The sequence below is a fragment of the Giraffa tippelskirchi genome, chromosome 1, assembly GCF_054371585.1.
Source record: "Giraffa tippelskirchi isolate mGirTip1 chromosome 1, T2T-mGirTip1v1.2.pri, whole genome shotgun sequence".
Classification (NCBI taxonomy): Eukaryota; Metazoa; Chordata; class Mammalia; order Artiodactyla; family Giraffidae; genus Giraffa; species Giraffa tippelskirchi.
Genome location: NC_137275.1, coordinates 213321103 through 213344143, shown reverse-complemented (window position 1 = coordinate 213344143; position 23041 = coordinate 213321103). Strand labels below are relative to the sequence as shown.

Sequence of the window (23041 nt, the reverse complement as noted above, 5' to 3'; positions counted from 1 at the left end):
AATTCCCCTCCTAGGTAGAATTCCAATCCAAAAGAGTTGAAAGCAGAGACTCAAACAGATGTTTGCACACCATGTTCATAACAATAGCTAAATGGCAGAAACAACCCAAGTGTCCATCAACAGATGAAGGGATAAACAAAATATAATCTATCCATACAATGGAATATTATTCAACCATAAAAAGGAATGAAACTTTGACTTATGCTACGACATGGATAGACTTTGAAAACATTATAGTCAAAAAAATAACCCAGTACAGAGAAGTATTTACTATATAATTTCATTTATATGAGGTACCTAGAGTAGTCACATTCATTTGGACAGAAAACCATGTAGGGGAGGGGTGTAAAATTTCGCCTTTTCCCTTTCCGAGTTCTTGTGGCCAGACTAATAATAAAATAAGAAGACAGGTTATCAGGAGAACAGGAAACAAATTTTAATTCATGCACATGGAGATCTCATAGAAATAGCACCTAAGAAGTAGCCAAAGCAGGCAGCTTTTGTACTTTTTAGACAAAGAAATAAAAAGTTTGTAAGGAATTGACAGGATAAAGAAACTTAGGTTTTGGGTGCTCAATTAGTGAAGAATCTAAACTGAGTTTGGACTTGGGGTAGTAACTTAAAGAAGTAGCAAGGTTTGTTTATATAGGCTTCTTGGCCTAAATTCCCTATCTCTGTGATAAAGGGGTCTTTCTGCCTACTATAGGGAGTACACCTTTCACATGAGAGATTTATATCCTTCTTTCAGGGAGACAGAGAGGAGAGTCAGAGTGCTGGTGGCCATTTCTTAAGTGACTTAATTCAAAATAATCAATATGACAGACCTTTATACCACATAACAAGCTGAAAGGAGAAAGTCTGTCAGAAATTAAGGAACAACTTTTTGCAATACTTTACATTATAATTTGACATTATGAAGAGAAGAAGAAAACTTGAGACCCTCAGCAGAATTTCAATATTCTCCATATAGTTTTATTAAAATTAAAAACAACTCTATCCTAATAAAAAAAAATCAGTATGCTATTGTGGCATATTTGAGGGTGGCCCATCCTAAGCCCCAACAGCAGAACAAACATTACCAGGGGCTGCAGGGAGGGGACTATGGGGAGGTATTGTTTGACAAGTACAGAGTTGCTGTTGGGATGATAGAAAAGTCTGGGGTATAGGTAAAATAATTACTATCCAACACTGTGAATGTCTTTGAGCCACTGAATTATATGCTTACAAATGGATAAAATGATAATTATTATGTTATATTTTTATATTAAAATTTGTTTTTCATCTCTTGGCAAGTGACAGAAAATCCAGCCCAAATTTGCTTTGGCTAAAGGTCAATATATTGGGTCCCGTAAGCTGGACATCTGGTAGACATCTGGGGAGACCCCAACCCCCACCTACCTCCACTCCCCACAGCCTGTTTATTATTGTAATGAGCAGAGCTTCATGTGCTTTTAGTAACCGCAGTGATGAAGACGACCTCCCTCCAGACCTGGCTGAGGCAGTGGGAGCAACCACAACTCCAACCACGGCCACCAACACCGCCACCGCCACACAAGTCTCAGTGCCACTGCTGTCCCCCAAAGTTCACAAGATCAGCTCGCCTCAGAACTCAGAAGGCAAGGGCCAGCTGTCCCCAGGGGCCAAGGTATGGGAAAAGCCCTGCGGAGTAGCTAAACTTGCTGAGGTTTCTGCATAAATCCAGTGTGTGGCATCTGTGTGCATTTGAGCTTTGTGTCATCAACTCTGGGTGCTCCTAAAACAACAGTCACAACCACCAAAGCATGTTTTTTTTTTTAATATAATCTGTCCCTGAAAGATAACCATGTATGAGAGACAAATAGTATAATATAAAAGCATGTATTCTGTACTTACAGGGAAATTTAAGAGATTTCTGAGGGCAGTTTTGGTTTTAGAATATCATCCCTACAAATGCTATTACTCCACTGTGAAGACAGAAGGTGAGAAATGGCTTTTTATCTGCCAAAATGGAAAATCTGGAGAAGTAAAAACCCAGAAGTATCCCCATCTCATTCCTTATGGGAGATAGCCTGTGTTAATAGTTTGAAATTGGTCAATATTCTATTTGTTGGCTTGAAATTTCAGGAAATTGCCAGTGGTGTGAATGGGCTGTGACAAAGGCCTTACACAAGACATTTCTATTGGTTTTCTTTGAGTGATGCTTGGTTGCAGTCACTCTTCAGCGATTGGTCTTGCTCACCAAGCAAATGCTGGGTCAAATATTGCTTGGTCCCTGGACCCCACTGAGGAATGCTGTGTGCATGAGGCAGGACCCCAAGGCAAGACCAGAACCACAGAGTTCTATTCCCAATTGCTCCTTTCAAATATCTATGGCTGCTTTAAATGAGCAGTCACTCCATGGACCTTGTTTCTCTGAGCCTCAGTTTCTTCTTCCCAAAAATGGGAGTAAAATCTACTATCCTGCCCAACTCATGGGTCCAGTGGAGATTAAAGTACTTATGCAAACAGGATGCCTGAGGCTTCTGCTGCTCCAGGCAGCACGATTCCCAGTAACATCAGAGTAACAACAGTCCAGGCCGTATCCCGCATGCCCACGGCCAGTCTTTCAGAGGGTCCATTCCCGGGGGTCTCTGGGAATACCTCCATGTTCCTCAACAGAATCCTGGCTGGACCCCCTCAGCCTGGGACTGGCCCAGACTGAGGCTCCCTGCTTTTCTGTAGATCACCTCCTGGGAACTGGAGTCGGGTTCCGCTCCACTGTGCCAAGTCCCTAACACTGCTTTGTCCCAAGTGTGGACACAGGGTCCTCTCTATATCCCAGGCCATGGTTAAAACCATGCAAACACATTTACGAAACAGAAGGGAACTGGGTTGGAGATGCAAGCAGCATCCTATCAGAGGCCACAGGGCTCCCTCTCCTGGCCAGCTCTCTCCTTAGGGTTTTGCTTGCACCAAGTGAATGAGATTTGCGACTTATTTTTTGCATATAGGGCGTCAAGGCCCCCATGCTGCTCAGACTCCAGGGCACCACAGAAAAAATTTTTCCAAAAAATGAAAGATCTCACCCTCCCACCAGAAAGCTCTTCCTCACTATTGTGCAGATGAGTTTAGCTCCTTGAGGTCTTGACCCCCTGGATCCAAGATGGGGTCTCTTCTTTCTCTTTATATATTCAAAGGACTCTTTGAAGTATTTTTCCCCCAAGGCCAGTCAAAGAGCACTCAGAGCATTTAAGAAAGATTGTTTGCAGCATCACAAAAGACAGTTCCCCTCCCTATAACCTGCTTCTACCCATGAAGATGTCAGAAAAATTGGGGTTTGGTCTCAATATTTTGTACCCTGCTGAGCAAGAGAACTGTGAAGGGGGTTGGTGTAATAATGAGTTCAGTGCTAGTAAGTGAGGGGAGGAGAGAGGTAGGGAACACCTGTATTTTCTGATGAAATTCCATGGTCAGTCGAGAAGCAGCACTCACTGGGATATTTCTGTTTTCAGATTGTTTTTATTTTTTAATTGGAGGATCATTGCTTTACAATGTTGTGTTGATTTCTCCTGTACAACAACGTGAATCAGCTATATGTATACGTACACCCCCTCTCTCGTGAGCCTCCCTCCCACCCCTAACTGGGATGTTTTTGTCTGCCTTTGTAGAGCCCCTCCAACCGCAGAGGTGCCTTTACCTTGGAGCCGGGGGATCTCCTGATGGATTTCACGGAAGCCACTCCTCTGGTAAACTTTCCATTTTGCTAAAACCAGAAAAGCCGCAGACCGTAGACATGTCTTGGCAGTGGGACGGATGGACGGAGGTGGGCATCACTGAGGGGAAGGCTCTTCCTCTTGTCCTGCTCACAGCCTGGAGGCTCAGGGTCAGCTTTCTTCCAGGGTTCAGGTGTCAGGGGTCCCTCCACCTCCCAGAGCCCCCAAGGGGGCACGGTGTCCCCTTTCCTCTGAGGGCAGCAACAGGAGCCCCGCCCCACCTGTCTGCTGATCCTTGAGCATCATAGGGCTCCTCTGTGCCTGAGTCTCGGGTTCTTGGCTTCCCAGGCTGTGCCCCACATGTTTGCCATGGGGCATCTCTTGCTGTCTCTTCCAACAACATGGTCTGGCCTAAAGCACCAGCTCAAGGCCTCATCTTGGCTTTCCAGGCCCCTTGTGCCTCCCTACCATCAGCCATCCTCTGCAGACAGGTCTCTCCTTAGGGATGGGATTCCTGCAGGTGGGAAAGCCATTTGGGGAAGGGAGCACTGGACCAGGAGTCATGCAGACCAGAACTAGCTCCAGTCTCTGCTCCTCACCTTAAGATCCTTGCCACTGGATAATTGTTGCCCCATCTTCTGTCCAATAAGGATGTCATTGTTTGCCCTGCTTCTGTAAGAGTATGATGAGGATCACACAAAAGAAAGAGCCCCACATAGAAAGCAACGTAAATGTGTATAAGATATTATTAATATCACTAGATGACACAGGCAAGATTGGATGTATCTTCGGCTGGGCTTAGCCTGATACCCAAGGGTACTGGAACATAAATCATGGTTTGCAAATTTGGCTTGTGAGTCAAAATATGAGCCAAGTGAAAAACTATCTGCTGAGAACTGATCTGTATGTTTGGCTGTGTGCAAGGCTCTGGGAGCGGATAGGGCAGCTGGAGGCTGGAGGGGCTCTGGTTGATAAAGGGTCAGAATCCGTAGGAGAGCCATGTGCAGGATGCTCGGGGAGAAGCCAGGTGGCAGTCATTCAGAATAGGCTAGTTGGACGAGGGTGCCCTGGATGGGAAGGTTTTCTGGGCAGCTTTCAAGAGGGGACATATGAGGCCAAATGCTGCACAGTCTTTAGGAATGATTACTGCTCCTGCCTTGGCTAGCACAAGGAAATCACTTGTGATTTCTGCAACTGTGCGTCTCATCTGGAGAGCTGGTACTGTCTGAGAGCTTCGAGTCGGCTCCTTTGGATAACCAGCTGAGAACTGACCATGGGTGATGCCCAGCTCGGGAACCTGCAGAGTTACTTCCTTCCCATGTTCAAGAAAATGGAGCTGGTAATTCATGCCCTTCTTGTTAGACAGATTGCCAAGACAGGGTAACCTCCAACAACAGGGAGCTTACTCCCTGCCCCTAGGACACTCTACCTATGTCTCTGGGCAGCTCTGACAGAGCTCTGAAATAGGATCCAGGTGCTGCACTGCCCAGCCGTGGGACAGCTGAAGTCCTTGTACAAGACACAACTGCTCACTTCACAGCTAGAGTCGGCAGGGAGTATGTGTTCTCAAGATGAAGCATCCTTTGTCTTGTTTGTGCAGATTTGAGGCACAGGTACATGTTCACATACACACGCTAGGTGTGCTGGAGGGCTGGTATTTCCGGTTTTACTTCAGTCCAGAGTCCTATCTCTGAGAGTGCTGAAGGGTTCTAGAGAGGAAGAGGGGCTCCAGCTGCCTGCTTCTACCTTAGTCTGGTCCTCTTACTTCCATCTCCATTTGTTCCTCCCACCTTCACAGAAATAGGAGCTGGAGCCTCCCTGACCTGTTGCTGGGGTGATGGAGAGGTGTGGCACCTGTATCTCCTAGGATAGCCAAGGAAAGACTGGACCTGGGGTCTGAGACTGGACAAACCTCCTAAAGCCACATCACTGCCCTGGCTCCTTGAGCCGGAGCTGGAAGGACAGGGAGCTGGAGAGAGAGGAGCGCGACAGATTTTCTGAACTTCATTAAACCAAGACATTGTTGGAGCTAGTTTAACCGTTATGACTTTTGACCCTTATGATCCAGTCTCTGCATGGAATGAAGTATGGTCCAAACAGCCAAGAAAAAAAAAATTCAATCTTTAACTGGCATCTCTCAAAATAATGAAAGAAGATTAAATGAACACCTCCCAGTAACACTGCTCGAATCTCTTTTTGCTTCTTTCTTAATTCTCTTGTACCCTGCACTGCCCTAAGGACTTGCATCCTCAAACTTGCCACAAAAACATGCTTTCCAGCTTCACTCTTACAGCATTTCCCCTCCTTCTTTTCCCAAATCTTTTCTTCTCTAATCTCCAACTCTTTGATTATGTAGCTCAGTTTAGCCATCCAAGTCCTGCAACCTCTGCAGCTTTGTTGTCTGCCCATTCCTGGAATCTGCATAGCAGACTCTTCGTGATCAGATAAGAGTTTCTGCCTGGGAGGGAAGCATGGGGGCGTGGGGATGGGAAGGGAAGAAGGCATGTGAGTACAGACAGCACCCACTCTCCATCTGGCATTTTCATCTGCTGCACACGGGGGTGTGGGTGTTGTAGAGTGAGGGGAGGCAGAGGGAGGGCATATGGACACACGAGTCGTGTTGACCTTGGAATGCATCATGCCATCTACTCCGGGTCAGTCACACCAGCTTCCCTCCCCAGGTAACAAAGACCGTTAACACCCACACCTCCTGCCTCTCTGATGCTTTCTCTTGGGGGCTTGTCCCTCCCTGATCCCCCCATTTCAGGAACCACTCACCCAACTGCCAAGCCAGTCAGGATCCGGGTCTCCTCTGGGTCAGGGAGCATCAATCAGGAGTTCATGGGTCAGGGAGGAGATGGTTCAGCCAAAGGAAGGCTGTGTAGGGCCCGGAACCGGCCCTGGGTTGGGAGTCAGAAGAGTTGGTTTTCCATTTGTCTCAATAGCTTAGTTTTTATTCTGACCCTCATTCTAGCAGGAGGGCTAAAGCTTAATCTCAAGTCAAATTGGGTGCCTCTTCCAGTCTCCCTGGGGTTGCGTCCGTGTTCTTTAGGGCACAGGGAGAGGGAGGGAAGTCTCTTTAGTTTGTGAAGTCACCTGTTTGCTGGTGCATCTGGGACACCCTCTGCTTCGTTCATGCCCCTTTTGGATGGTGGAGATCACAGAGCTTCTGGGATGTGAACCTCTCTGCTAGGGCGCAGGTCCCCTCTGCTCTTTTATTCTATTTTTTGAGGAGGAGTCTTACAGGTACATTTATTCATGCCTGAGGGCAGTGGCATTGCTACAAGTCACCACAATGTCCCATAACACAGTCAGACAGACATCCCGTCCAAGAAAGCTGGTTAGTGATAACCATGAGCAGGTGTAGGACTGGAAGCTTCCAAGGCTTTACTTCTTTTATCAGCACTCCTGATTTTATAGACGATGAAGCCCACCAATCCCATTCCTACCCACATCTGGTAAGCTTGGGTATAGTAGAGCTTCATGGGGATCCAAACATTCTTAATAAGGCTTTGAAGCATCTTGGCACAGGACCAGTGGCTCAGGCAGCACCAACTCAAAATGCATCAGAAAGGTCACTCCCCTCTGCTCTTTAATCTTTGTCCCCCAGCCTCCATCAATAAATGAGGGGACACAGAGCCCCTTTGCTCAGCGCTCACTCGTGTCTACCCCTCCTCCCTTCTCCTGTTTTCTCACCTATCTTCAAGCTGGCAATCTCTTTTGAAAGCTTACACATTTTTACCATCATTTATCTATACCTAAACCTTTGTATTCCCCCAAAGAGTCAGATTTTGAAACTCAGAAGCCACTCAGAACCTAGCTGTGTGAGTGTAGAAAAGACCCTAGGAGGGAAAGAAATACCAGGAGAAAATATAAATAGTATTTCAGAGTAGTATCCTATTACATGTGTTATCTTATTTCCTGTTCGTTTACTACGAGTCAGAAGTGTGGGAACCCCAGGGATGTTCTTTTGTTTAAATCTACTCAGATGCATTTAAAAATCTGAGTTTAAAATCTGAGTTCTAAATCTCCATTTAGAGAGGTCAGAGATGCTTGTGGAATGGACCAACATTTCTTTCCCAATAAAAGTCCGATGCTAGGCAGATAAGTCATCCATTATAATCTTCAATTCAGACTCTGGTGGCCAATACACATTTTAGCCTCGAGGCAGAATGTCCATGTTTCCTGGTGATTTCACGCCTTAGATAGCATCCTGTGGAACATGGGATTTGTCCCGAGGACCAGAAGGGGAGGGAGATTTTGAGTAGGCTGCTAAAACTTAACTGCAGGTGGCTAATGTGGACTCCCTTGTTTCTGAAAAATGGATTTAGAGACAATGGACAAGAGGGTCTAGACCCATGGATTTAGGCTTTGCAAATGTCATCTCTGCCTCTCCCACATCTGAATAATGAAACAAGGCTGTGTTGAAGGCCATTGGGAATACGGTTGTAAAAGCCCCTTGGAGATTGTCTAGGACTGCACAGTAGTCAAGAGGATGCGTTAGATCCATCTGGAGATGAAAAAGAAGGCTGCAACTTTCTTGATAATTTTTCAGTGAAACTTTCCCAGAGGCTGTCCTTGACCCATCATGGCAGGATCATACCAATGACTTAAGAAAATGCTCTTGAGCTAAAAGATACACGTATTTGTTCTCTGGAGTGAATGGTTCTTTCCTAAGACTCACACTAACCCTGTCAGTGACTCTCCTAACATCAGAGCTTTCTCTCCTCACCATCCTCACCCTCACTAGTACAAGCTGTCAGATCTCTGCTGGGTGCATGGCATTGTTTAGCACTGGGACTGGGTAACAAGGACATGGGAACCCACTCCAGGACCCTTGCTTGGGAAATCCCATGGACAGAGGAGCCTGGCGGGCCACAGTCCATGGGGTCACAAAAAGAGTCGGATATGACTCAGCGACTAAACAACAACAACAAAACCGGGGAACCCAGTATCCCAAGTGACATGGCATTTTCCCACAATGCTTGGTACCTTCCAGCTAAGCAGCAAGGCTCCCCTTCCCCCCCAGTGCCTAGACGAGACGCCAAGGCCTGGGTCCGTAGATGTGGGAGGGGGATCATGGCCAGCACGTCTTCTGAACACAGATAAAAAGCCATGACAGATGCAGTCTTGAACTCTGTATTTCTCCTCACTGATGTACCTTTCTTGGAGCTCTCTACTCACCTATCCACCATAATGTGGGTCCTTATTTAGCAGAGTGTAGGAGGCCACTGGGCATGGAAGGCAGACACTCTCAAGCGTGTAGCCATTGCTCATTTTGCCCCCATGGCCGGCTTCACCGATTCATCTGAGCTCTTTCTGGCTTGGTCTGGGCAATGCTTTAGCATCCTCAACAGCATACCGGCCCTGTGCGGTTGGCACAGGAGATGGCCTCCACCTGCCAGTTCTGGCGAGAGAGTTTTGATGGGTCCTTCTGCCCAGACAGTGGAGAAAACCCAAGAGGGCCAGGGAGGAGGAGAGAAGGAGGAGAGAGGAGGGAAGGGGGAGGGACCATAAGTCAGGTGGCCAGAGGCTGGAAGGAGGCTGTGGGTGAGGCTGGCTGGAGAGCAGTCTGGAGTTGACAGATCCATCTTGCACTGTGCTATCTTTCTCTCCTTCCCCTCCCTTATCTCCTCCTCCCCTCTCTCACCACCTCGTCCTCCCCTTCTCTCCTCTCCTCGTGAGCAGGCAGAGCCCGCCAGCGCCCCCCACTGTGCCCACTCTCGCTGTTCTCCTCCACTCTCTCTCCCCATGAAGGAAGAGACCACTGGAGTTTGCATGCACCCTCCAATCAAAACGAGGCTGGTAGGTACCCTGGCAGGGAGAGGGGCCTGGCCAGGAGAGGTCAGGCGGGCAGGAGCACCAAGCGGCAGCCCCAGGGGTGTGCAGGAGCACCAGACCCTGGAGGAGCCCGGGCCACAGGGGCTGTCACTCCAGGATGGATGCAGAGTTTGGAGTCCAGCCAGCCCTGGTCAAACTGGGACTCACGACTGTGGTCCCACCCCTGTCTCTGTAGGTCTCAAGAACTGTGAAGGGTTTGTTTTCCTAGAGCCATGATGTGCATAGATGCTTTCCGCAGAGAGAACACTCTTAGTTGCATTTCTGTTGCAAACAAAAGCTTTTAACTTGTCTTTTCCTGCTGTTTAGCAAGATGATGATATGAGAATTGCATAATGACGTGAAAGGAATCTCCTGTAATCCCAACCTGGCACAACTCTTTTTTTCATTTTTGCATGTTTCCTCCTAATATTTATTTATATTCATTCACAGTTTTACATAGTTAAATCATAGCATCCATGTCACCTACTGTTTTCCTCTTTTCGCTTAATTTGTATTGCTTCTAGCTTGTTCTCGATACCACGTTCTATGTATTCCATCAAGTGAATGGTCCACCATCTACCTAACAAACTCTTTCCTGCAGGACGTGTGCTTTGTTTCCAGTTTGTCGCTGTTCCAGGGAACACATATAACTTGTGTATCAGGGGCTTTATTTTTTCAGGCTGGACCCTGCTGGGTTCAATATTGCAGCTTTGGCTTTGCCCGCATTCTAACGTGGTGATACCAATGACAGCACCATCAGGAGAGTGTATGTGCTTTGTCAGAGCTCAGCAACCCAGAGGGTAACTGTTGGAATATCTTTTTCTTCTTTAGAGCAGGTATAAAATAATTCTTTGACGTTGCCAACTCTCACATTTCTTTAATAGCATAATAATAATCCTCTTTTTCCCTTTTATTTCATGATGGTCTGAGTCTATTCAGTATGTTACTTTCACATTGCTGTTGGTCTCAGCACACCACATTGAACCATTAAGCCCTGCAACAAGTAAGGCTTCCCCTAGTCCTTTACTTGCTGAACAGCAGGTAGTCGCTACCAGGAACCCGAACTGGCACCTGGGTCCATGCGGATTTTGAGATGTTTAAAGAGACTTTTAAAAGAGAGTTTGGGGAAGGGGCGAGCAGGCTTGAATTAGACATCTCAGTGCCCACTGCAAGGACATTGTCATTTCTAGATGGGTTGAGTTGAGACTACTCAACTCCCTCAGGAACCCTCAGCAGATTTGGGTCTGATCTGATGTGTTCCTGTGCATCCCTATCTTACCCCCCACTAGAATGACTCAAAGCCATCAAGTAACTACTATCCATAGGCAAGACCCCGAAAGACGCTAAAGCGACTGCACATGGGAAGTGGTGGCCTTGGTGTCTTGGCTGCAGCCCTCTGGCGGAAGTGGAGCAACGTGCATTCACCAGCAGACAGTTTCTGCACCCCGAGGCTGCAGACAAAGCTAGAGCCAGTCATCAGGATCCTGGGCCTGCTGGCAGTCTTCTTGGCTAGTTTAAAGAAATATAACCCCTCCCCACCCCCTTTCCTCCAAAGACCTCTAGGAGACCAAAGGTGAAATGACCCAAGAGGAAGAAATGGAAGCAAAGGCTCTTTATGGCCAGTTGGCACTACCTGATCCTGCAGGATGTCCACCCTTTCCAGACGCCAGCACAGGGCACTTGTGATCACCGTGCCTTCTGTCCCCAAGGCCATGGTGGTAGGATTCTTCCAGGCTTACCTGGGTTCCCCTGAGGTTTCCCTCTATTGCCCAGAGTTTACAAGGAGCCCAACAACTAAAGTGAACGGACAGGGAACCCTCCTGGCCTGATTAGTCCAGGCCTCCTGGTACTCTGTCCACTTTGGTAGACTGTGTTCCCTATCAGTGGCCTCTAGTCCATTCCTGACAGCTGCAGAGGGGCCATCAGCAGGCCCCCACGTAGCCCTCGCCTGCCTCATTATACCCCCCTGGCTACGGTCAGGGTGAGGTAGTGTAGGTGCGCTGCAAACACAAGACTCCAGCCTGTCTTCCTTGCAGAAGCCTGACCCTATTGCACAGCTCCAGGCTCAGATACAGCCACTAGGCAACATTCGTAGGGGCCCTTGGTTTATTTCCTCAGCAAGCAAGGAAGGCCCAGTGTGTGTTCTCCTGTATCCTTCAGTTCAGTTTAAAAGTGTGCTGCCAAAGATTTCCAAGTTTTGTTTTCTAATCTGAAAGTAACACTTTTCTCTGTCTCTTTTTTGAAGATAAAAACATTCCCGGCTGATACAGTGACCCCTTTTCCTGATCCTTTCATAACAGGGCCACAGTTTACCGTAAGTAGATCCGGAAAACAGATCTGTGTTTAAAGACATAGTTCCCAGGTGGCATGCTGTCCTGTGGATTGCCAGCCGGCAATGCCAACAGCTTGTGTTTATTTTTTTATTTTTGGCTGCATTGTTTCTTAGTTGCAACATGCGGGATCTTTTTTTTTTTTTTTTTTTTTAGTGCATGAGCTTCTCTCTAGTTGTGGCAAATGGGTTTAGTTGCCCCGAGGCATAAGGGATCTTAGTTCCTGGACCAGGGATGAAACCTGCATCCCCTGCATTGGAAGGTGGACCACCAGGGAAGCCCCACCAACAGCTTCTTTTGATCACTGTGAACTCTGTGAGGTTGAGGAGTTGGGGTTTAGGGGACAGCATTTTCTAGTTATTTTATTTTATTGAAGTGAGGTTCATGTAACGTAAAATTAACAATTTTTGAAGTGACAATTTAGTGGCATCGAGTACATTCAGCGTCATGTAACTACCACCTCTAATTCTAAAACCTTCTCATCACCCCCAAAGGAGATCTCATACCCAGTAAGTAGTCACCCCCATTTTCCCCTTCACTCTGGCCCTCGTCAGCCACCAATTTACATTTTGTCTCTTTGGATTTGCCTAGTTTGGATATTCCATAAAAATGAAATCATACACTATGTGACCCATGGTGTCTGGTTTCTGTCGCTTAGCATCATGTTTGTAAGGTTTATGTATGCTGTAGGATATATCAGTATTTTATTTCTTCTTATGGAGGAAAAATATTCCATTGCACTTATATACCACGATTTGTTGATCCATCCATTCATGGATGGGTTTCGGGTTCTCCTCATTTTTTGGCTATGGTGAATAATACTGCTATGAACATGTATGTACATGCTTTCAATGCTTTCAATGCTTTGGGGTTGGATCTGCATCTTCATAATGGTATGATTTATGATTTTAAGTTAAGATTTTGCCACTCTGAGCACCAGTCTCCTTTTATTTAAAGTGGAAATAGTAATAAGAACATCCTCCTCCTCATATCTGGCTGAGGCAAGGGTCAAAAGGGATCAAGAACTTGAAAGTACTCGACCATGCACAGACCATCCCACGAATGTCAAGTACAATTGTTGTTCCTCAATGCTGGAGAGGCAGGGTGGTGTAATAACAAGAGCAGGTAGTCATGACAACTGGCTTTCCTGTTTCCATGGCTCTCTGTGTTGCTGAGCAGCTTATTTAAACTCTCTGCAAACTGCTGAAATGTTTTTAAACATTTAAATGTTGTAGTTTCCTCATCTGCAAAGTGAGAGAGTTCAATGATTTTTCAGGATTCTTTTCAGCTCCTCGACTTTTTTAATTAAGAGCTTGTGTAGAAGCTCACTCTCTGATGAGCAGAAGTGGGGGGTTTAGGCTCCCTCCTCTCTCTCCTTAGGCTTCCCTGGTGGCTCAGTGGTAAAGAATCCCCCTGCCAATGCAGGAGAGGCAGGTTCAATCCCCTGGGTCAGGAAGATTCCCTGGAATAGGAAATGGCAACCCCCTCCAGTATTCTTGCCTGGAAAATTCCCATGGACAGAGGATCCTGGGGGGTTACAGTCCCTGAAGTTGCAAAGAGTTGGGGATGACTAAGCACCCATGAATGAATGCCTCTTTCCTCTCCCTCCCTCCTCCTCCCAGGGATCAGAGTTTGCAATTCCTAGAACCAAGGGGTCCCTGAGGTTCCTTGCAAAGCTCAGTCTAGAGGATCTTCCCGGTGGGCTGTGTGGTGCCATAGGGGTAGCTTAAAGTGCAGTCTCAGGGGCTGGGTGATGGTCACTACCTGAGGTGGCTTCAGCCATATGAACAGGAGGGTGTGAGCAGTGGCTGATTCAGGTCTGAGGATGAACAGACCTGGGAAGCTGTTCAGCAGTCCGTGCAGAGACAAAAGCAGGTTTCTAGAACAATCCATGGGGCTTCCCATGTGGTGCACTGGTAAAGAACCAGCTTGCAAATGGAGGAGACGTAAGAGATGTGAGTTCTGTCCCTGGGTCAGGAAGAGCCCCTGGAGAAGGGCATGGCGATCCACTGTTCAGTGTTCTTGCTGGAGAATCCCATGGATAGAGGAGCCTGGTGAGCTACAGTCCATGAGGTCACACAGAGTGGACACAACTGCAGCGACTTAGCTTGCACACATGCAGAACAATCTGTACTAGGGTCATGATCAGCTTTCAGCACCTGCCTTTTAAGAAACAGAGAGCAGAGACACAGGGGCTGGGCCAGGCATTCAGTGCTGCTGCCAGATACTCATCTGGCCCCTGCAGTTTGGCTGGGCACAGCTTCCCCAGCTGGAAGCTCCGGCTCCACTTCCTCTACTGGCCATGGCGGGCACTCTGGCCTGCTGCCCAGCCTTGGCAGTGCTGTGAGACACCCAGGGAAGCCCTTCCTGAAAAGCCGGGGGCTGAGATGGAGCAGGAAGCCAATGTCAGAAACCATGATGGGACTTTGAAAAACTGGGCAAGAGTGGCTTGAAGGCAGCTAGAGCAGGCAGAGGGAGCAGCATGAGCCAGAGTCCTGGGGCAGAGGGGTCATCCCACCTCCAGGGGACTGAACTGAGGCCAGTGGGCCTAGAAGGCAGAGAGCAAGGGTGTGGGGCATGAGAGGAGGAAGAGGAGGAAAGCAGGGAGAAACCCTGCAGGGCACAAGCATGCTTGGCTGATCTCAGATGGGGAGTCCTTTAATGAGAAGCCTCTGAAGGACTCTGAGCAGGGCAGTGACAGGGCAACTGCATTTGGCAATGATCCCTGTGGTGGCAGTGAAAGGGGCTGGGTTCAGGCAGTGGGGACTCTGGACAGTCGTCTAGAAACCTCGAACAGTAGTTCAAGGGAAAGAAAGCAGAGAGCTTGACCCAGAGTGGTATTGATGGTGGAGGTGGATAGATGTGCACAGATCGGGGAATAAATATAAGAGGCTGGTGAGGAATTAGATTGGATAAGGGAGAGAAAGGGCCAGAAATGGCTCTCAGTTTTCTGCCTTGCAGAATGTGGATGGAGAGTGGTGCATTCACTGAGACAAGGAAATCTGAGGGAAGACTGAACCAGGATGGATAATGAATTTGCCTCTTGCCATGATGTATTAGAAATGCCTTGGAAATGCCTGGATGGAAACAGTAAATGGGCAGTTGGATCAGTTCAGTTCAGTTACTCAGTCATGTCCAACTCTGCGACCCCCTGGACTGTAGCATGCCAGGCTTCCCTGTCCATCACCAACTCCCGGAGCTTGCTCAAACTCATGTCCATCGAGTTGGTGATGCCATCCAACCATCTCATTCTCTGTCATCCCCTTCTCCTCCCACCTTCAATATTTTCCAGCATCAGGGTCTTTTCTAATGAGTTAGTTCTTCCCATCAGGTGGCCAAAGTATTAGAGCTTCAGCTTTAGCATCAGTCCTTCCAATGAATATTCAGGATTGATTTCCTTTAGCATTGACTGATTTGATCTCCTTGCTGTCCAAGGGTCTCTCAAGAGTCTTCTCCAACACCACAGATGAATTCTTTGGTGCTCAGCTTTCTTTGTGGTCCAACTCTCACATCCATTCATGACTACTGGAAAAACCATAGCTTTGACTAGACTGACCTTTGTTGGCAAAGTAACATCTCTGCTTTTAATATGCTGTCTAAATTTGTCATAGCTTTTCTAACAAGGAGCAAGTGTCTTTTAACTTCATCACCATCTGCAGTGACTTTGGAGCCCAAGAAAATAAAGTCTGTCACTGTTCCCATTGTTTCCCCATCTATTTGCCATGACGTGATGGGATCGGACGCCATAATCTTCATTTTTTGAATGTTTAGTTTTAAGCCAAGTTTTTCACTCTCTTCTTTCACTTTCATCAAGAGGCTCTCTGGTTCCTCTTCGCTTTCTGCCATAAGGGTGGTGTGATCTGCATATCTGAGATTATTGGTATTTCTCTGGCAATCTTGATTCCAGCTTGTGCTTCATCCAACCTGGCATTTCACATGATGTACTCTGCATATAAGTTTAATAAGCAGGGTGAAAATATACAGCCTTGACGTACTCCTTTCCTGATTTGGAACCAGTCCATTGTTCCATGTCCAGTTCTAACTGTTGCTTCTTGACCTGCATACAGATTTCTCAAGAGGCAGGTCAGGTGGTCTGGTATTCCCATCTCTTTAAGAATTTTCCACAGTTTATTGTGGTCCACACAGTCAAAGACTTTAACATAGTCAATGAAGCAGAATTAGATGTTTTTCTGGAATTCTCTTGCTTTTTCGACAGTCCATCAGGTGTTGGCAATTTGATCTCTGGTTCCTCTGCCTTTTCTACATCAGATTGAACATTGGTTCATGTACTATTGAAGCCTAGCTTGGAGAATTTTGAGCATTACTTTGCTAGTGTGTGAGATGAGTGTAGTTGTGCGGTAGTTTGAACATTCTTTTGCATTGCCTTTCTTTGGGATTGGAATGAAAACTGAGCTTTTTCAGCCCTGTGGCCACTGATGAGTTTTCCAAATTTGCTGGCATATTGAGTGCAGCACTTTCACAGCATCATCTTTTAGGATTTGAAATAGCTCAACTGGAATTCCATCACCTCCACTAGCTTTGTTCGTAGTGATGCTTCCTAAGGCCCACTTGACTTCGCACTCCACGATGTCTGGCTCTAGGTGAGTGATTACACCATCATGGTTATCTGAGTCATGAAGATCTTTTTTATATAGTTCTTCTGTGTATTCTTGCCACCTCTTCTTAATAGTTTCTGCTTCTATTAGGTCCATACCATTTCTGTCCTTAATTGTGCCCATCTTTGCATGAAATGTTCCCTTGGTATCTCTAATTTTCTTGAAGAGATCGCTAGTCTTTCCCATTTTGTTGTTTTCCTCTGTTTCTTTGCATTGATCACTTAGGAAGGCTTTCTTATCTCTCCTTGCTTTTCTTTGGAACTCTGCATTCAGATGTATATATCTTTCCTTTTCTCTTTTGCCTTTTGCTTTTTGGCAGTTGGATATCCAAGTCTGTATCAGGAGAGAGAACTAACCTGGAGATTATAATTAGCAAGTTATCAATACCAACAGCTCAATGGTAATGGAAGCCAAATTCATAAGCTTCAGCTTCCTAATTTTCTTTCTCCTGTGCATTATAGTCTCTTTTCCTCCCTAGCAAGGTCAAGATACCTTGCTGTAGAGTTGGCCCCTCCAGAAGCTTCCTGACCTATCCTGTCTACAGTCACGGGGAGTTCAACGGCTCCAGGGAACTCCATACAGTTATTCTGGTAGTTGATACAGCATTGACCTTAAGCCTGAATTCAACCAACTTTGGTTGGTTCTGAAGCCAGTTCCTACCTTGTATTTGAGCCTGTTGACTCTACTTGATAGTCAGCCAAGGGCCTCCGACTGTCTAAGGTGAGGACCTCTACCTGACTCTGGTCACATTTCTGTCCCATGTTCTTCTTCCTAACCTGGCCTGTCCCTATGTTATCTGCTTTGTTCCAGCAAATGTTGGTTCATTCATTTCTTCATTCAGCAAATATTAAAAAGACGAGTACTCAGGGTTGAGATTGAATAATAGTAATTTTCTCTGCTCCCTAAGGTCATTCTTGGGCTTCTCAGGTGGTGCTAGTGGTTAAGAACCCACCTACTAATGCAGAAGACTTAAGAGAACATGGATTCAGTCCCTGGGTTGGGAAGATCCCCTGGAGTAGGAAATGGCAACCCACTCCAGTATTCTTGCTTGGAGAATCCCATGGACAGAGGAGCCTGGTGGGTTACAGTCCATAGGTCGCAAAGAGTTGGACATGACTGAAGTGACTTAGAACACAAGGTCATTCTTAAATGAGGTTGGCTCTTTTTTTCCTATTTTGAGTGCATGGCAGTGAGGAATATAATGACTGTTAGTAAAGTTTGATGCCACTGCCTTGATTCATGCTAAGGCCCTGGTACCTTCCTCACAACTGCCTTTGTATGTAAGTACATTTTCCTCTTTTTCCAGAAAGAGTCAAAATTGGCACCAAAAGCCCAACCTACACCCACTTTATTGAAGCAACAAAATAACGTCTTTCCCCAGCTCCTGTATCAGAAAGGCTGGACTCAGCCATGCTTTAAAATGACCAACTGAATTTCCTACTCATGCTGCATGACTGCCATGAGTGGGCTATGCCTTCTGCTCTGTGTTGCTTTGTTTCTGGGACCCTGGCTAGTGGAGCAGCTGCCATCTAGAACACTGCTGGTCACAGAGGTGGGGGGAGGGGGCGGGGAAAGAAGTGGCAAATCACACACCAGCACTTGACTCTTCCAATGGAAATAAAACGTGGTGGCTCATTTCCATGGCTAAAGCAAGGCACTGGCCATGCCTAACTGCAAAGTGGGGTTGAGGGGGACTTTCCTGGGGGTCCAGTGGTTAAGACTCTGTGCTTCCACTGCAGGGGCCACAGGTTTGATCCTTTGCTAGAGAGCTAAAATCCCGCATGCCAAGAAGCATAGACAATAAGTAAATAAAAATTTATTAAAAATTTTTAAAAAGTAGGCTGGGGAAGTGTAATCCTACCATGTGCCTGGAAAGAAATGAGCCAGCATTATCTAAGGAACCACACAAGTGACCACTACATCCCAACGTTTGTGAGAGCTCCCTGTGGCAAACATCACATGCCAGCAACTCTGTGATGCTCTGTTCTCCTGGTCAGTTCTTTAGCATTGCTCCAGCCCAGGACAGCTCAGTTCTGTCTCTGGAGGCAGTTGTAAAACAAACAGGGGCTTGTATTTTTCAGCAGTAGTCTTTTAGGACTCTCAAAGATAAAGATTCTCCTCATTTAGAATCTTAGTTCTAAATACTGGTTATTAGTGCTTACTGTGTGACCTTGGGAAGATTACTTAAAGTCTCTGAGCCTCAGTTTTCCTCTTCCATAAAAATCAGTTCCAAGATGTGCATTTTTCCACCTTCTAACATCTCTGAAATTAGAGTAGGTATTACAATAGTGGGCCTGACAGAGTTTGAATGGTTACTTTTTCTCTGTGGCGTGTGCAAAAAATGGTGCATCTTATAAATGATGGTGTCTAATGTGATGAAACATGATCTCCCCCTTAAAGATTGTGAAGAGGTAATACATGTAAAGTGCTTAGCACAGTGGCTGGCAGTAAATAAAATGGTTTAATAAATGGCTATTGATGAACTATTATTAAAAAATAACAGCTGATAATGTGAAAAGGAAACCCCAATTGAGATTGACTTCCTCTTTTCTGTTTCCCCTCCAGGCAGACTTTAGAGACAGTAAATTACAGTGCTGTCCTGGCCAGTCTTCCCCGCTGATTCCAGCAGCGACCCTGAGGCCCCTGACAGAGGCCGTGTCCGCAGTGCAGACCATCTACACCGTTCGGAAGCCTGTTTCTCCAGCAACCAGGTGTGTCAGATCAGCAGGTGCCAACAGGTAACTCTGGTGACAGGGAAACCAAGCACAGGCTCACTGTGTTTGTCACGTCTGCAACAACGTTTGTGACTCTTTTATTCATTCTTTTCTTCATGTATTTTCGAAGTATTTACTGAAAGGTCATCAAAGGCTAGATAGTGTTATTCTAGGTGCTAAGGATGTAGAGTGAGTAAAACAGAACTCCCTAACCACAAACTAGCCCTCCAAATTGTTTCCCACGCTTTCTCGATGCATATGCACACATTTTTTCATCAGTATGATCAGTGTGTACATAATCTGGGATTACTTCCTCCATCTAACACATATCTTCTCTTTTCAACACTGATCCTGCTCTCACCACTTTCAATTTCCTTGTATTCATGTGATGTGGTTAACCTCACTTGTTGCCATTACTAGATATTTGAGTTATATCCTATTTCAGATTAAGCGGAAGATCCCCTGGAGAAGTAAATGGCTACCCACTCCAGTATTCTTGCCTGGAGAATTCCATGGACAGAGGAGCCTGGCGCGCTGTAGTCCATGGGGTCGCAAAGAGTTGGACACAGCTGAGCAACTAACACTTTTGACTTTCACATTGCTGAGAGGGTGCTATGTGCCAGGTCCAATGTTCAGCTCTGGGGGTTCAGAGAGGAATATATATATATAACAGTCAGTTCTCTGAGGAGCGGTACCTTCAGAAGCTCACTGTCTGGTGGGGGAAATCCATAGGCAGCCAATTTCAGATCACTGTAGGGCTGGCAAATGTAGGGATTCCTTAAGGAGCTTGAAAGAGCAAGTCAAGAGCTGAGCTCGGGAAATGGCATATAAACTGATAACTGCTCTTACCATTTTTGAGCGTGTATCTCACCATTTTGTCACCTCCTCTTTCTCAGTGCAGAGACACTCCGGCAGGAACTGGAGAGAGAGAAAATGATGAAAAGACTGCTGATGACCGAACTGTGAAGCTCTCCCCTGGTTGCCTGGAGGATGGCACGGTGCCTTCTGTCCGTTTTCTTTCTTCGGGCTTCATGTGCTCCCTATAGCACAGCATACAAACGTGTGTGCTGTTCGCCCAGGTCTCCGTGGTCAGTCAAAGCCAACCTCTGGCTTGACTTTTATTGGAAAAGTTATTTGCTGTCTCCTGAGTATTAGAGGTTTTCCTACTACTCAATGTAGTTGAGACAAAATTTGGTAAGCCTAGGAGAAGAAAGATGGGAAAACCGGGATTCCTTTTCAGAAGCACCTGTGTGTACATATTAATAACCACAGGGGTTAATACGGCATGGGATCCTTTGCTCTCAGTCTCAACCACGTGATTTTGTATGACTGACACTTGCACCAAGCTTTGACTGTTTGTTAAAGAGTCATTTTTAATGAGAGAATAATTCTTTACTGCTGGTTTTTCATTTACACTGGTAAATGCACAGATCTTATAAAGTCTTTAACATTCATTTTTATTCAGACACGCGTAGGTGAACTAAAAAAGGAAAGTTGCAATCACCAGGACTGAAGTTATTTCAGCTTAATCTGAAATATAATTTAACTTGTGGATTTGGGGGCTATGATATTATTGGGGATACACAGAATTTATTATTGAACCCAAAGTAAAAGCTTAAATTGTCTGAAATAGTTGAAATTGTCTAAAAATCCTTACAAAGGGATTTGATAGCACGATTCATTTGGGTGTTCCATGAAGGAAAATTATCTCTAAAGTTGATCAACTTGTGTCCTGTTGATAGAAACTTGACCAGAAGAAACTTTGCTCTTTTTTATATAGTTTCAAGAAATGTGTTTTTAAATTTTTCTTATGCAATTGAACAACTTTGCAGGAATAAAAGAACCCCCTAACCACAAACTAGCCCTCCAAATTGTTTCCCACGCTTTCTCGATGCATATGCACACATTTTTTCATCAGTATGATCAGTGTGTACATAATCTTTGATTACTTCCTCCATCTAACTCATATCTTCTCTTTTCAACACTGATCCTGCTCTCACCACTTACAATTTCTTTGTAGTCATGTAATGTGATTAACCTCACTTGTTGCCATTACTAGATATTTGAGTTATATCCTATTTTTCATTCTCATAAATAGTGCTGCTATGAATGTCTTTGTAAAAAATATAATGTTTCTTCCTTTGGATTCTTCCCTTGGGAGTATCTCCAAAGAGAGATGACAAGGTCAAAGAGCATGAAGTATTTTATAGCTCTTGTTTCATATTGTCAGATTGCTTTCTAGAAAGATCCAGTCTCCTGGTTGAAAGGACCTTAAAGGTCATCAAGTTCAGCCTCCCATCCTCTCTGAATGCTTGAATCCCTTCTACAATTTTTGATGCCACCAGCAATGTATAAGCATTTCTATTTACCAATGGTTCTGCCAGTATTGGGTTTTGCCATTTTTATTTATTTTTGCTAGTTTAATAAGTGCGTATAGTTGTTCTTAAAAGGTTGTTTTATTTCATTAATTGCTAGCAAAGCTGAGCACTTTTCCATGTGATGACTTAGTAGCTGTATTTCCTTGTGTGTAAAATATCCATCCATTTCTTATGACCACTAAAGTGGGATTGATCTCATATATTTGTATCAGAATTGTATTTTTATGTTGTATTGTATACTTTGCTCTCCTCTCCCTCTCCTTAAATCTGAATGGTGCCAATAATTTGATACTAATGATATATATAAAAAAAAAAGAAATGCCTCATTGACTAGCATTGTTGTGAAATGAGGTAATGTACGCAAATATTCAGATAACAGAGGATTAACCCTTTTAAGTGATGAATCTTTAAAATTTTAATATTTTTTGAGGGAAATCTTTCTAAAATATATTACACACTTCCCTGCCTTAGTAAACAGAGTACACTGGAGAGTATTTAACCTTTTCTTGACGAGTCATGGTCATCATTACAAACATCAGCCCCTTTTGTACCTTGATGTGGTGTCATGATGTCATCCGGAGCCTGTCCAAACGTGCAGGGCTTGGCTTGCCTTCCACAGACTAACGCTCTTCTCGTTGATGGTTTGCACTGCTGTCTGCTCTATTGGTGAAGCTGTCGGGGACACCTGTGGTATCTGGGAACTTTTACCCCCTTCCACACTACCCGATCCCTGGCGGTATTTAAACAGCTTTCGCCGTTCTTTATGTTGTGCACACGATACAAAATGTGTTCCTGTACAATATAGGGGAAGTGTTTGTGTCTCGGGTTGTCACGTCCTGCCGATCCCTCCTCTTCTGACCTGCTTTCTGAGTCCTCTTCTCTTCACCTCCTGCTCTCTGATGGAAACCTCCGGGGCAAAACTGAAGTTTTCTTGAGGAAGCCGGGAAACGCAGTGTTACATATGTGTAACATATGGCTTTGCTTCTGAGGAGGGGTGGTGCATGGGGTTTTTGGCCATTGCTCTCATTGTTCTCAGAAGCCTGCTGCTTCTTCCTCCACACCCCCCTGCGTCACAGATGTTTTGGAAGGTCGATGTCACTGGAAGTCTGATCACGAACAAGTTGGCTGTTACTGTATATGAAAACCCAGAACCTCTGGCAGCTCAACTCTAACCAGTAAAATCAAGAGGATTCCATCCTTTCAGCAGTTGTCCTGTTATTTGCCTATGTACACGTATGTTGGGTGCTTGGAGTTGGGACCTGAGAAGGGGACATTGTGTTGGGTGGATTCATAGCGATAAAAATGAACTGGTATAGTCACTTCACCTTTTTAAAAAATATACACTTGAACCCAAAATAACAGTACCGTACAATCACACAATATATCCTATGGCCAGGAAGAAAAATCAGCTTGCTGACATAATCATTCCAGAGCAAGGGTTCCAAACTGTGGGCCACAGACTCCTGGTGGACATGGGGAAAGTAAAATTGTAAGTCAATCAGTCATATCTGA

At 45.6% G+C, this 23041-nt stretch overlaps 1 protein-coding gene across 8 annotated transcripts in view; it reads left to right on the top strand.

The window, feature by feature from the left end:
- Window positions 1-22732, top strand: part of EPB41L4B (erythrocyte membrane protein band 4.1 like 4B) — a 136958-nt gene extending 114226 nt beyond the window's left edge. For 2 of the 8 annotated variants that reach the window (XM_081526219.1, XM_081526214.1), the window contains exons 21-25: window positions 1465-1645; window positions 3627-3704; window positions 11737-11805; window positions 19003-19148; window positions 20048-22732. In XM_081526219.1, coding sequence (XP_081382345.1) covers window positions 1465-1645; window positions 3627-3704; window positions 11737-11805; window positions 19003-19148; window positions 20048-20117 — 544 coding nt within the window. In that variant the 3' untranslated portion in view covers window positions 20118-22732. Of the gene's footprint in view, window positions 1-1455; window positions 1646-3626; window positions 3705-5469; window positions 5855-9359; window positions 9477-11736; window positions 11806-19002; window positions 19149-20047 lie in introns of those variants that run through there. The other 6 variants (XM_081526207.1, XM_081526198.1, XM_081526187.1 and 3 more) reach the window with 5 other exon arrangements.
- Window positions 22733-23041: the final 309 nt, after the last annotated feature.